At 35.7% G+C, this 14,285-nt stretch overlaps 1 protein-coding gene and 1 long non-coding RNA gene across 3 annotated transcripts in view; both read left to right on the plus strand.

The window, feature by feature from the left end:
- Window positions 1-14,285, plus strand: part of LOC106880692 (myotubularin-related protein 8) — a 223,581-nt gene that overhangs the window by 11,056 nt on the left and 198,240 nt on the right. Inside the window, exon 1 of one of the 2 annotated variants that reach the window (XM_014930764.2) lies at window positions 9,306-9,666. The exons of the other annotated variant lie outside the window; for it this stretch is intronic. Within the exon in view, the coding sequence (XP_014786250.1) occupies window positions 9,613-9,666 (54 nt within the window). The 5' untranslated portion in view covers window positions 9,306-9,612. Of the gene's footprint in view, window positions 1-9,305; window positions 9,667-14,285 lie in introns of those variants that run through there. 2 annotated transcript variants of the gene reach the window in all.
- Window positions 7-3,597, plus strand: LOC128249294 (uncharacterized). The gene is made up of 2 exons (XR_008265393.1): window positions 7-1,723; window positions 3,409-3,597. It is a non-coding gene; the product is annotated as an uncharacterized LOC128249294 (long non-coding RNA).

The raw sequence follows: 14,285 nt of genomic DNA on the forward strand, positions 1-14,285 counted from the left end.
TTGAAGTCTCCAGCCACAAAGAGAAGGTCCCTGTCACTCGTCGACGAGGTAGTTTGCAAGAGGGTGTCATAGAATTGGTCTTTCAGACCATCTGGTAGCCCCGGTTGAGGTGCATAGGCTGAGATGACAGTAGCTAATCTATGATGAAGCACTAGTCTGATCTTAAGTACTCTGTCACTTACTCTAACGACCTCGATTACCTTATCCACCCATTTCTCCGCTAGAAGTATTCCTACGCCCCCGACCCCGTCAGTGTTCCCTGCCCAGAAAATCTTGGTAGATGAAATTTGAAAGGAGCCCATCATGTGCTTATATTTGTGTGTACCCTTGTGTAGATATTGTGATGGTTGTAAATAACCATTATTGTCTTACAAGTAATGTTGTTTGTTTACAGTCTTCCATGAGAAACATGTTTACCTATGGGAAAATATTATCTTGCTTGGAACAAAAGGGCATCTGGCTGTAGAAAACCTGCTTCAACAAATTTTGTCTGACCTATGCAAGCATAGAGAAATAGTTGTTAAATGCTGAAGATGATGTTTGCTATGTATAGATATAAGACATTCTAGTATATATCTGTTAGTGGTACAGGGGTATAGAAAATAGGTTCCTACTTAGTAAATTAAATTTGTTTTTAAAAAAGTGTCTGGAGTTAGAGGCTTATACTAATCCAGAAACAACATCCCTAACATTTATAAAATATACACTTCAGATGCAGTTTCTTATAAATCACAGCTACTGGCAAATTAATTCTGTGACCACTTCAGTTTCAATTCCTTCCTTGTTGCAGCAATTTCATTTTGAAAGAAATATAAGACAAGATGTTAAAAACATCCCGCAATCTTCTTTGTACTTCTTGGACAAATTTGAGACCTGATGGTACTTACAGAAGCATTGCTCAATGTGAAAGAAATAACCGTCACAGCAATGTGTGTGGTAGTCACAGACACCCATTACCATCTTAACGGTCGATTATTCAATTATAAAAACAACTGTTTGGAACACTGGAATTTTCATTGTACTGGTTAATGAACTGTGACATAGAGAACACTGTTACTATGGTGACTGATGTGATAAAGGTTGAAAGTGGATAGATTTGTTTTCTATTGTATCCTCTACCTTCTATGAACTGTCTCGTATTCACGAGAATAGGAGTAAATAAATATATATTCTAAAGAGTGAAGCGAAAGCAGACTAAATTACAGAAACTAAATTACATTATGGGTAGATACTTTGCCCACTTTGTTTAGTCTAGAATATATACAGTGCTTTAAAAATGATTATAGTGGTGGTCGTGGTGGTGATGGTAGTTGTAGGCTTATGATAGTGGTGAGCTTGTGGTGGTAATGGTGGTGGCGGTGGTTGTGATGGTGATTCAGATGGTGGTGGTAGTGGTGGGGTTAGGGTGAGAGTAGTGATGGAAGTTGTGATTTAGCTCATGGTCAGTCTGATTAATCAGATGCGTACAATTTAAGATGATCCAGTTGTGACTATCTCTTCTTCTTATATTTATCAGGGACTCCCTTGTCCAATGTCTCTTTTCTTTTTAAGATGGTAAAGTGTGATTTTAAGGACACTGGGCTGCTATTTCTAGCAAGTCATATGACTTTGTGCAGGCTCTCTTATTAACTTGAGGACAATGGTGATGGCGATTGTAGCAAGAGTGATGATGATGGCACCAACAAAAACAATCATGGCAAAGATTCTGCTGCTGCAGCTATTGGTGATTATAGTCTTCATGATGTAGATTTTGATGATAATGATTACTGGTGTTGGCGTAAGTGATAAGCGACTCTCCTCTTTGCCAACCACCCATTTCACTCTCTTAGCCAAGGAGCAGCCTATATAAGTATATACTGCATTTTTTTCCTCTTGTCGAACCATTGAGCCTTGAACCTATACATACATACATACATATGTACATACTTACATACACTCGCACATGTATATGTATATTTATACACACAGACACACACACACACACACGATACTGGTGCCACGTAAAAAGCACCCAATATACTCTGCAAAGTGGTTGGTGTTAGGAAGGGCATCTGACTTTAGAAACCAAGCCAAAATAGACTTTGGAACTTTGTGTAGCTCCTGCCAAGTCTTCCAACTCATGCCTGCATGGAAAATGCTTGTTAAAGGATGATGATAATGATGATACACACACATGTATATAAGCCCATATATGCCTGCTCAAATGTATGTGTATAAAAGAATCTATGTGAAAGATGGAAAATCTGCATTTCTTGGTGGCAATACCACGTGAGCTGTTGATATATGCACACACACACACACACACACAACCATACCACAACACATTCAAAGAGAAACCACATGACTGACTGACATAAAGTTGTTAAAAAAAAAACAAAAAAAAAACACCATCTGATTTTCAAGCAGGCTTTATCTCTCCACTTTTTGTACTCCTACAAGAATGGTTTCTGTTCCTCAGAGCTGGCTGGTTATGTATCACCACCATCACTTACTCTCTATTAGTTAGTCCATTATGGTCTAAGCCTGCTAGTGGAATTATACTCAACTCTGCAAGTTTTATTAACTTTGGCAGGTTTTAACTTTTTTTCACACCAACCTGCCCAATACTGCCCCTGGTTTTGTGATGCCAACTCCCTGTTTTAAAGTGATCTAAGTTAAAACTTTGCATCAACATTTGACTTAATCCTGACAATGATTTCCTGTATTTATCATTATATTGAATCTTAATTGAAACAGAGTCTGCATTTCTGCAGAAATATGGTTAACAAAAGGGTTAAAACACAATCAATTCTTACAGTAATGAATCATTCAAATAACAATTAGGTAGCCTAGGCTGCTAAGTGGTGTACGTTGGTCATTGCATCAGATTTTGCCAGGAACTTCTTAGATGTCTGCCTAGCACAGGAGTTTTCAAACTGTGGTCCACGGACCACAGGGGGTCCGCAAGGACAAGACAGGGGTTCCGTAGACAGCAAATACTTTTTATGGGCAATTTGATTTTATACATGTTTTTTAATCGAAATCTTTTAATTGACAATAAACCTATTTGTTAAATACTGTTAAATAAATAAATGTAAAAATATATGTTATTTTAAGCAAATATTTATGTATAAATTTCATAAGCGTTTATAAGGGGGTCCCTAAGGTAAAGCCTGAAATATAAAGATGGTCCGCAAGTCAAAAAGTTTGAAAACCCCTGGCCTAGCATATTGTTAACTCAGTCATCCTCTGTTCCTACAATTCTAAATGTAAGCTCTATCTTCAATAACTTATCCTTTTAGAGTTACAGCTTCTGGAAGCACTTGTAGTAGATACTGTAACTACTTAATGAAATTGCATGTCTTCTTGTTGTGATGATTTATGTTCAACACTGCAAGCTGATGAATTCATCAATTATATTATTTACAGCAAACCTTGGTACCTGTGTACCTACGACTAAATGGATTGGGCTAATGAGAGTTAACTACCTTTTCCAAGAGTGCGCAGTACTAATGTTGAAATTTGAACTCAAAGTCAATTAGATGATAGACCAGACTTGTAACAAATCATCTATTACTTGGAATAAAGCTTTTCTTTTCGTTGAACGAACACACTTAATCAATGTCTTCTAAATTATTTTTGTATAGCTATGAGTGGGCACATTTGTGTAGGAGTGTACTAATGTGTGAGTAGTTTATATGGCTATGTGTAGGTGCAGCTGCAAATTTTATATAAATACATACTTATCTATTTATCTGTGTATGTATGTATGTGTATGTGTGTGTGTATATATATATATATATATATATGTATAATCACACATGCCTATATGGAAACCTTTATTAACATATGTCTCTGCGTGGGTTTTAATTGCATGTAGTATTTCTTGAGGTGTGTATGTGTGTGCTGGTGTGGTTTTATGTATGGTGAGATTCTTGGTGTGTCTGTTGATTGCCATTGATTGGAAACTTCTAATCTGTTTTGATTTCTTCTATCTTCTGTTTTTCAAAGTTTTCCTTGTTCTATTCTCTACTTTCTTTTAATTACTTGTTGTTGTTGTTCTTACCATAGCTGTTATTGTTGTTGTTGTTGTTGATATCAGTTGATGCTGATCCATTTCACTTATGCAGTGATTTCCTAGAACGAAAAAAAACGACTTAATTGTTACACAGTCTTATGTCACTTACTCATCAAATTTCTGGCCCTGTGTGAGAAGAAGGCTTTTATTATGGATCACTAAAGGCAGTGGGTTTATCTTTTAGCTTTTACTTGTTTGTCATTACCCTGCAGTCATATTGGAGCACTGCCTTGAATGCTTGAGTCAAGCAAATCAATTGCAATATTTATTTTAAAGTCTGCTATTTATTCTGTTGGTTACTTTTGCTGAACTGCTAAGTTATAAATATGTAAACTAACCAACACAAGTTGTCAAGCAGTGATGGGGAACACACTTATCCATCCATCCATCGATCCATCAATCAATCATAATTGTCATTATCATCACCGTCCCTTTGGGGTTGATAAAATAAAGTACCAATCAAGCACTGAAGTTGGTTTAGTTGACCGACTTGCTCATCCCCTCAAAACTCAGGCTTTGTCTCTATATTAGAAACAATTATTATTAGTGTTATTAGTATTTTAAGGTAGGTAAATTGGTGGAATCATTAGAGTATTGAAAAAAAGTGCTTTGTGGTGTTTTTCTTGCTCTTTACATAGCAAGTTCAAAACACTTCCTTTAAATTGTTAGCCTGATGCCGAAATTATTATTGTTGTTATTATTATAGAAGACGTTGTACAGTATCCAATATTGTGATGTAGATTGTTGTTGTTATTATTATTAAGAAGGCGGTGGACTGGCAGAATTGTTAGCATGTTGGATAAAATGCTTAACGGTATTTCGCCTGCCACTACGTTCTGAGTTCAAATTCTGCCAAGGTCTACTTTGCCTTTCATCCTTGCGGGTTGATAATTAAGAGCCAGTCAAGTACTGTGGTCGATTTAATCGACTAGCCCCCTCCCCACAAATTCCAGGCCTTGTGTCTATACCAGAAAGTATTATTATTATTATTATTATTATTATTATTATTATTATTATTATTATTATTATTATTATGTTCTTTTGGGTTCGATAAATTAAGTACCAGTGAAACACTGGGGGTCAATATAACTGACTTATCCCCTCCCCTAGAATTTCAGGCCTTGTGTCTGTGATAGAAAGGATTACTATTTATTGATATTGTTGTTGTTTTCTATATTTTCTAACTGTATGAAAACACGGAGCTGCTTCTAACACACCAGAGGATAATTCTAAAGACTTAATGGCATTTCAAGATTGCAGTAAAAGAGATTCTATGATGATAATAAACCAATAAACTAACGCATTCTTCCTGCTCTTCTTTCTACTTACTGCTGTCTTCCTCCTCACCATTTTTCTTTAGAATGTCTCTTTGGAATTCTCTCATCTTTTTTCCTTTATTTTTATTCCTCTATTTATGAGTTATTATCATTGGATGGGTAGCAGAGAGGCATTTTCTCCAACTTTTACTCACTCATTTTATTTCCTTTGCTAACAAGATTTCTGTCTGTTTACATCAATATACATATTTTCTGTTAATGCCAATCCTCAAGCTATATGAGATGTTAATAGGCAATTACAGATAGGTATGGTATTTATTTTTAATGTACCAAGATTGTATGCGTATGCATATGTGTGTAGCATTGTTATTTCATTTTCTGTTTTTGTTGTATAAATGATATTTAGAATAGATGTAGAAATATATTGTATAAATAGAATGATTTAATAGTGCATAAATTTGATAAGAAATATTGATATATGAGTGCGTGTGGGTATAAATTTATGTACACAAATGTGTATATGTGCGTTTGTTAATATATGTATACATATGTGTGTGTATACATACAAGCACACAAATATGTTTGCATATGTGTGTGTGTGTGTGTGAGTATGAATATACCTTTTTGGGAAGCAGATAAAGCTATAAATATTAGCATGTATTTGGTTAAAAAATTCCTTGGATCGAAAAAGTCAAAGGCTGGCGTTTATATGTAGATATGTATGTATGCATATATATATATATATATATATATATATATATATATATATATATATATATATGATAGCATGAATATATACATGTGTGTATATATGTATATAAATTACCAAGTCATGTTGCTGAGATTTTCTTTTTTTTTTGTGTGTGTATGTTTTCTACCTCAGATGCTGGAAAGAGAAGGTAATGACCCTGCTGGAAGAGGTCAAAACAAGAAAGTATTATGGAGATAAAATAGATAGATAAATTATAGGTAGGGAAGAGAGAGAATGAATGAGACAAAAAGAGAGAGAGAGAGAGAGAGATCAGTTAACAGCAAGTGAGACAGGCAGTCAAATATACTGAGGAGTGGAAAAGAGGAAGAGATTGATGGAATAAGAGAGGAATTAGAAAGGTATGCATGAATTAATAGCTGTAGAGAATGAGAGAATAACTTAGAGAGTTACATAGAAAGAAAGAGAAACTTGTGTATATTATTAAAGTGTGTGTGAGGAAGGGAGAGAGAGAGAGCAATTATAACATGATATGAATGAAACTTTATATTGCAGTACACAGTTCATGTAGAAAATGTGCAAGTTTGTTTAAAAAAAAATATATAAAAAATAAACTTATTGTTATAGGCAACAAGTCCTAGAATTTTAAGGTAGGCGGTAGGTCAATTACATCAACCTGAGCGTTCAACTGGTACTTATTTTTTCAACCCTGAATGGATGAAAAGGAAAGTTGATTTTGGTGGAATTTGAATTCAGTGTAAAGCCAGAAAAAATGCCACTGTCTGGCATGCTAACACTTCCGCAAGCTTGCTATTTAATAATAATAATAATAATAATAATAATAATAATAATAGTAATAATAATAATTTTCTGCTATAGACATGAGACCTGAAATTTTGGAGGAGGGGGCAAGTTAATTACATTGACCTCAGTCACAACTGGTACTTATTTTATTGACCCTGAAAGGGTGAAAAGCAAAGTCAGCCCCAATGGCATTTGAACTCAGAATGTAAAGTCAGGAAAAATGCTGCTACATATTTTGTTCAGCATGCTAGCAACAACAACAATAATAATACGCTACAGAATAGAAGGATCTTTCTGAATTGACGGACACCACTTTTCATTTATACATTCTACCAGTATCCCAAGTTTGAAAGTGTTTCGTTAAGAAAACAAGTGGTGCCCGTCAATTCAGAAAAATCCGAATAGAATATTTAACTTACATTTTACATAGAAAATAATGAAAAACAATTAAGAGTCAGTATTTTCTCCTTAATAAACAAAATAAAAACAAATTAGATTCTACAGTGGTTGTTTTGCCCCAACTGTTGTAGTCCTTATAAAGCAGAACCATGATTACAGATATTTCAACCTTAATGATTCAGTCCTTTTATATATATCTTAAAAAGATATTTCGTTGGATAAATCTGAAGGAAGGGATTGTGTCCACCATAGTCTTCTCGTGCCCCCTGAGAAGGACAATATCTACTTTGGTAATGTTCCTGTTAAAAGTCAACAACTGCAGGATGTAAAAAAATGATAAGCATAGACAGGGAGGGAATTTCAGACAGTTGACATCCTGAGGAGTAAAAACTGGGCATAGGGGTTAGTGTGGAATAGGGAATTGATGGTAAAGAGGTAACAAAATGAAGAAAGATGAGTTGGGAGAAGTACCTGAGTTGAGATGGCATGAGACCAGTGAGCTCAGAGAAACAAAAGCCATTCTTGTAGAAGTAAAAAAGACAGAGAAGAGGCAGCATGTCTGTGGATAAGAGGTTGGAGTATCAGCTTCATGTTAATCAATTGGCTAACCTTTCTTAAGCTTATCTTCTATGATTTCTTAATATGTAGCAGCGCCATCCCAGATGTAAGAGCACTACTCAGTTGTGGATCTCACTAGTATTTGTAGCAGTTGTTTAGGGCTAAAGTATTTTCTGGGTCTGAAGAGGAAGGCCAGTCTTTGCTGTGTGGAGGTCATATTACATCCAGGATTACTTTAGTGTGTTTTAAGGTGCAGGTGTGGCTGTGTGATTAGAGGTTTGCTTCTCAACCAAGTAGTCTTGGGTTTAGTCTTACTGTTTGGCCCCTTGGGCAGGTAACTTCTACTTTAGTTCCAGACCAACCAAATCCTTGTGAGCAGATTTGGAAGATGGAAAATGAAAGGAGTCCATTGTACGTGTGTGGGAGTTGGTGTCTCCTTGTCTTTACATTATGTGACAGTTGTAAACAGGTATCATTATCATGCAACCATGGCCTTTGTCTTCAGTCTCCCATGAAAAACATATCTGGCCATGGGGAAATATTACTTCAGTTGGGAACAGGTGAGTGTTGGCAACCAGAAGGGCGTCCAGCTGCAGAAAATCTGTCTGTCTCACGAGAGCCATAGAAAAGTGCACATTAAAATGAAGATGAGGTTAATGATAATATGTATAGTTTGAGGGTTTATTTGGTTGCTATTTTTAGCAGATTGAGAAATCAAGCAATGACTCTCTCATTAGGATCCTCAGCTCCCAGTTATGTAAGTAGTGGTTAGGTGGATTTGTAATTCAGCTGATATCTTTAGTTGGTGCCAGTCACCTGTTTGTTGTATGTCTAAGATAAGATAAGAAAGAGGAACTGTACCTTTTAGAAAAATGATTATAACATCCCCTTTCCTAGATAATTTTCAACACCACCAGGTGGGTGTGGAAGCCGACAAACTCATTTTAGATTGTCAATAGAACGTTAAGTTTTAAACATTCAGTGTTTTGTTTTGTTTTGTCCCAAAACTGGCTGTTATCAGTAAATCTTGTGGAGAGTAAACTAAGCTGGATATGATTTTTTAGGAGAGGGAAGGAAGGCCAGTGGCTGTAGTAGCAATTTTTACGAGCAACAACAACAACAACAACAGCAGCAATAGTATTAGTAGCAGCAGCATCAACATAAACAACAACAGTAGTTTTAGTAGTATTAGTGACAAGGAGAGAAAACGAGGGGTGTGGCAGGGGAAGTAGGTAGTGGATCAATAAAGAGTTGCGAGAGAGACATCTGTACTTTTTTTTTTTTTGCCTAGCAGTAGTAACCTTGTGGATGCTAATGTATCAGTCATACTGCGAGTTTGCAACCGCCACTTCTGTAGCTCCTGTTGATAGTTCTTCAACAACATCAAAATTAGCATCAACAGCAATTGCAGCAGCCACATCAGTAGCAGCAGCAGGCGCAGCAGCTACAACAGCGGCAGCAGGCGCAGCAGCTACAACAGCGGCAGCAGGCGCAGCAGCTACAACAGCGGCAGCAACGGCTGCAGCAGCAACAGCGAAAGACAGTCATGTGTAAGCATCTATGTTGTCGGAGACTTGTTACTGTTGTGGAGTTAAGCTGATCGACTTGATAAGGTGTGCTGAGGTGTGTGGCAAAGTTTGATTTCACCGCGAACACCACCGTCGGAGGGGTTTGGGGGTTATTAGCTGCCACTTCTGTTGTTGTTGTTATTGTTGTTAGTGGTGGCCCCTAGGGTTTTCTACTTTCACTCTTCTCACTTGTGGATGTCTTTGATTATTCATCTTTGGTCATCTCTCACATAATAAGTGATGGGGAATATCCTGGAGATCGATGGGCTCCCAGACCAGCTCATCAGATTACAGGTAAGCTCTCATATATTCATACACACACACGCATGTATAATATACTTTCAGAGAACTTAAGTCCTTTATAGTGTTGATATTTCTCTTTCATTCTCTCTCTCTCTCTCTCTCCCTCTCACTCTAGATTTTCCTCTCTATCCACTTTTTATAATGCTCTATTGTTTATGCTCCAATTAAGTTATGTTACCTTCTATAGAAAGAACATGAATTTTGTCAGGTGAAAAAAGAGAAGAAAAGGCTCAGATATGATTTAAATTTTATTTCTCTTGTTTCCTATCTTGCTATCTACCTCCCCTCTCCGCCCCCTCTTCCCTGCCCCCCTCTCTCTATGTATATTCAATTATCTATCTATCTGTCTGTCTGTCTATCTATCTATCTAACTGTCTGTCTGCCTGTCTATCTATCTAACTGTCTGTCTGCCTGTCTATCTATCTGTCTGTCTGTCTGTCTGTCTGTCTGTCTGTCTGTCTATCTGCATATCAAAATATCTATCTATCTGTCTGTCTTTCTATCTGCATATCAAAATATCTATCTATCTCTCTATCTCTCTATCTATCTATCTCTCTATCTATCTATCTATCTATCTACTTTCTATCTATCTATCTATCTATCTATCTATCTATCTCTCTATCTATCTATCTATCTATCTATCTATCTATCTACTTTCTATCTATCTATCTATCTGTCTTTCTGTCATATCACCCCCATCCCCTTTACACCACATGTAGCATTTCTATAGTTTAAAGTTGTAATCATGTGAGACAGGAAGGCCGGGAGAGAAAAACCATACCAAGATCCTTGTTAGTGGTGTCTCAGTATAGGTTTTTTCTTTTCCCATTTGTTATTTTTGTAGTCAGAGAATGGCAGGATGGTCAAGACAGTACAGCCCTGGACTAAATGCATTACAATATATGCTGGAGTCATCTTTGCTTTTTATTCTTTTGAATTTGGATAAAATAAGCATCAGTAATATACTCAATGATCTCATCCCTATAAAAAAATAACAAAAACACCAAAATTTGATTTTGTGATGAGTTAAAAGAAATACTTTCCTTGGGCACAGTTACAGATGACAGAGTGTTGAGTGCAGATCCAAATATTTTCTTGTAGTTTTCCTATTTATTTTTCTTGTTTCTGGGTTCAGCATCTGACTTTCATCTCCCTGAAGTCATTAGGAAAAATAATTATGATAAAATTTGGTTAATTTAAAGTGATTTAAATTAAAACCTTTCATCAAAATTTCATGTTAATTTATGTTCCAAACACCAGCTTAATTAATGACAACAGTTATTTTACTAAATACTTCATTTTTTTCAAAATTAATTAAAAAAAAAAAAGCCAGCAGTATTTTTTTTTATAGAAATATGGTAACAAAAGGGTTTTTAATTGACAATGCTTCCTCCCTGGCTAAAATTTGGCATTGTAATTGACCCAAGAGAAATCATTATTTTGATGAGTGTGGGGTGGGGTGTGGTAGTAAAGAAATGAGAGCATTGGAGTGGATAACTTTAGTTTTACTCAAGATATTATTTCATATCTGTATATAAGTTCAAGTCCTACTAGAGTTGTTTCATACAATTCAGACTACTAGGGTTTATATCTGAAGCACTAGTTGTAATATTTGAATTCAACTGATTATGTCTGTATTTGTGTATCTAATTATTATCAGTGGGCAGTACATGGCACTACAATTCATGGAACCTTCACCAAATTTAGTTTTTCAACTGGATCCACATTTCTCAAATCAGTAATATCTTTGGGCAGTACATGAATGCCATAACATAGCATTTCTCTCACTTATTTTTTATCATGACTTCATAAGAAATTATCAGTGTTATTACAAATATTGATGATACTTGTAATTTACTGGGGTGCTTAGATTTATTTGAACCATAAATGGAGTTGTTATATATCAATAATTACAGTTATCATAATAAATAGTAATAATTATTATTATTAGTTAAGTATTAATCACTATTGAATAAATATTAATTATTATTACTAATAAGCCAATTAATGGTTGATGCTGGACCTTAAAATTGTAGTAATTTTTACCATGTTTTTTGTTAGTAAAATTAGTACAGATCAAGAATTAGGGTTGATATATTGAACTGTATTTCTCTTCCCAACCTTGTTTAAATACTAGAAAAGACTTAGTTGTGGGAAGAAAATAATAATTGGGGACAGCTAGGATTTTGAGATTGGTGCTTGGGTGTTGAGTGTCTTCCACGATAAGTTAACATTCAGGTACCAAAGCTGATAATTTGCGGAAAGAGACCCTGTGACACCTCTGACAACAGGTTGCTATCTGCTCTCACAGAATCAGCCAGAGAGCAAATAAGACTGAGAGCTCTAAGAAGTAAAATAAGTAATAATAATTCTTTCTATTATAGGCACAAGGCCTGGAATTTTTGAGGTAGGGCTTGTCAATTACTTTGAGCCCAGTACTTAACTGGTACTTATTTCATCGAACCCAAACAGATGAAAGGCAAAGTTGACCTTAGTAGAATTTGAACAAAGAATGTGGACAGAAAAAATACTGCAAAGCTAACAATTTTCCCAGCCTGCTACTTTAATAATAATCCTTTCTACTATAGGTACAAGGTCTCAAATTTAAGGGAAGGGATTAAGTCGATTACATTGACTCCAGTACGCAGCTGGTACTTAATTTATTGATCTCGAAATGATGAAAGATAAAGTCGACCTCGATGGAATTTGAACTCAGAATATAGCAACGGGTGAAATACTGCTAAGCATTTTGTCCAGCATGCTAACGATTCTGCCAGCTCGCCATCCTTATAATAATAATAATAATAATTCTTTTTAGGAACAGTAGATCTTTTCTACCCAAAAGGGTTTTTCAAGCCAATACTTATTTGCTATTATTGACCCTAAAAAGATGAAAAGCAGAGTCGACCTTGGCATAATAGTAATAATGGTTTCAAATTTTGGCCCAAGGCCAGCAATTTTAGGGGAAGGTGTAAGTCGATTGTATCGACCCCAGTACTCAACTGGTGCCCCTTTTATCAACTTTCAAAGGATGAATGGACAAAGTCAACCTTGATGGAATTTGGACTCAGAATATAGAGAGTCAGAAGAAATCACCAATGCACAAGTGATTCCGCCAGCTTGCCATCTTAATAATAATAATAATAATGCAGTGAGTTGGCAGAATTGTTAGAATGTTAGAAAAATTGCTTTGCAGTTGTTCTTATGGCCCTCTAAGTTCTGAGTTCAAATCCCACCAACATCAACTTTATGTTTCATCCCTTAAAATAATCATCAAAAACTCCCTTTAAAACTCCTGACTATATGTTTATGTTATAAATAAAATTGGTTCCAAACTTTGGCACAAGGCCAGTAATTTCGGGGAAAGGGGTAAGTCAGTTATATCGACCTTAGTGCTCAACTGGTTCCTATTTTATCAACCCTGAAAGGATGAAAGGCAAAGTTGACCTTGTAAGAATTTGAACTCAGAACATAAAGACAAATGAAATGCCACTAAGCATTTTGCCTGGAGTGCTAACGATTCTGCCATCTCTCCACCTTACATGTTATAAATACTATTGATAATAATTATCAAAATTATCATTATTACATTTGGTGAGTGGTACTATATTATTATTGGTACTGTAAAGTATTGGACTAAATACAAACATAACGTAGTGGTTAAGGTGTTGCACCTATGATTGCAAGATTGTGGTTTCAATTCCTAGACTGGCTGTACATTGTGTTTTGAGCAAAACACTTCATTTCATGTTTTTCCAGTCCCACTCAACTGTGAATGAGTAACCATGCAGTGGATTAGCATACAAGGGCGAGATGGTGACTCGGGTCTTGCAAGCCATTTTTTTAATTCAATGATTGAAAGGATGGATAGTACAACCCATACTGTGATTCCCAAATGGTCAAGATTAAGGAAGAAAAAGAAAATTGCTTTCCCTACTAAAGCAGCAGTTAGCCTTACAGGCAAGCATGACAGTCATGGAACCCTTTCTGAGGTAGTGTTTTACAGTAAATGTCCTTCTTGTTGTTAACCCATTTTGTTACATCTTATGACATATAGGGATACAGTATTTTGATTCTAAAGGAGGATGTACAATATTTTTGTTTAAATATGTGTTTATTGTACACCTCCTAACAGCTTCACTTAGTTTATCATCCCACAGGAGTCAGCAAAAATAAGTCTTAGTTAATAGTATTAATAAATTGTTAGTAAGTTTGTACTGCAACAGTTTAGTTGATTGGTACTTGGTCCTGGATATCAAAAAATAAATAATTTCAGCTCTTTAGATTCTTGGTTCAAATCTTACTTAGGTCAACTTCGCTTTTTATCTTTTTTATTTTTTATTTGTTTACATGTGCCCTAGGACCCATAAGGCTGCTTGCCTGGTTTCCATAGCATATAAGTGATTGAGATCACATTTCCCTGAACGTTTGAAACCAGCAATTTTGAGGAGAAGGGAAAAGTTGATTACATTGACTACAGTACTTGCTGGTACTTTATTTTATCAACCCCGAAGAGATGAAAGGTAGAGTTGACTTTGGTGAGATTTGAACTCAGAACATAAAGGGCTGGAAGAAATGCTACTAAACATTTTGCCCAAGGTGGTAACAAT

The sequence above is a fragment of the Octopus bimaculoides genome, chromosome 13, assembly GCF_001194135.2.
Source record: "Octopus bimaculoides isolate UCB-OBI-ISO-001 chromosome 13, ASM119413v2, whole genome shotgun sequence".
In the NCBI taxonomy this organism is placed as follows: Eukaryota; Metazoa; Mollusca; class Cephalopoda; order Octopoda; family Octopodidae; genus Octopus; species Octopus bimaculoides.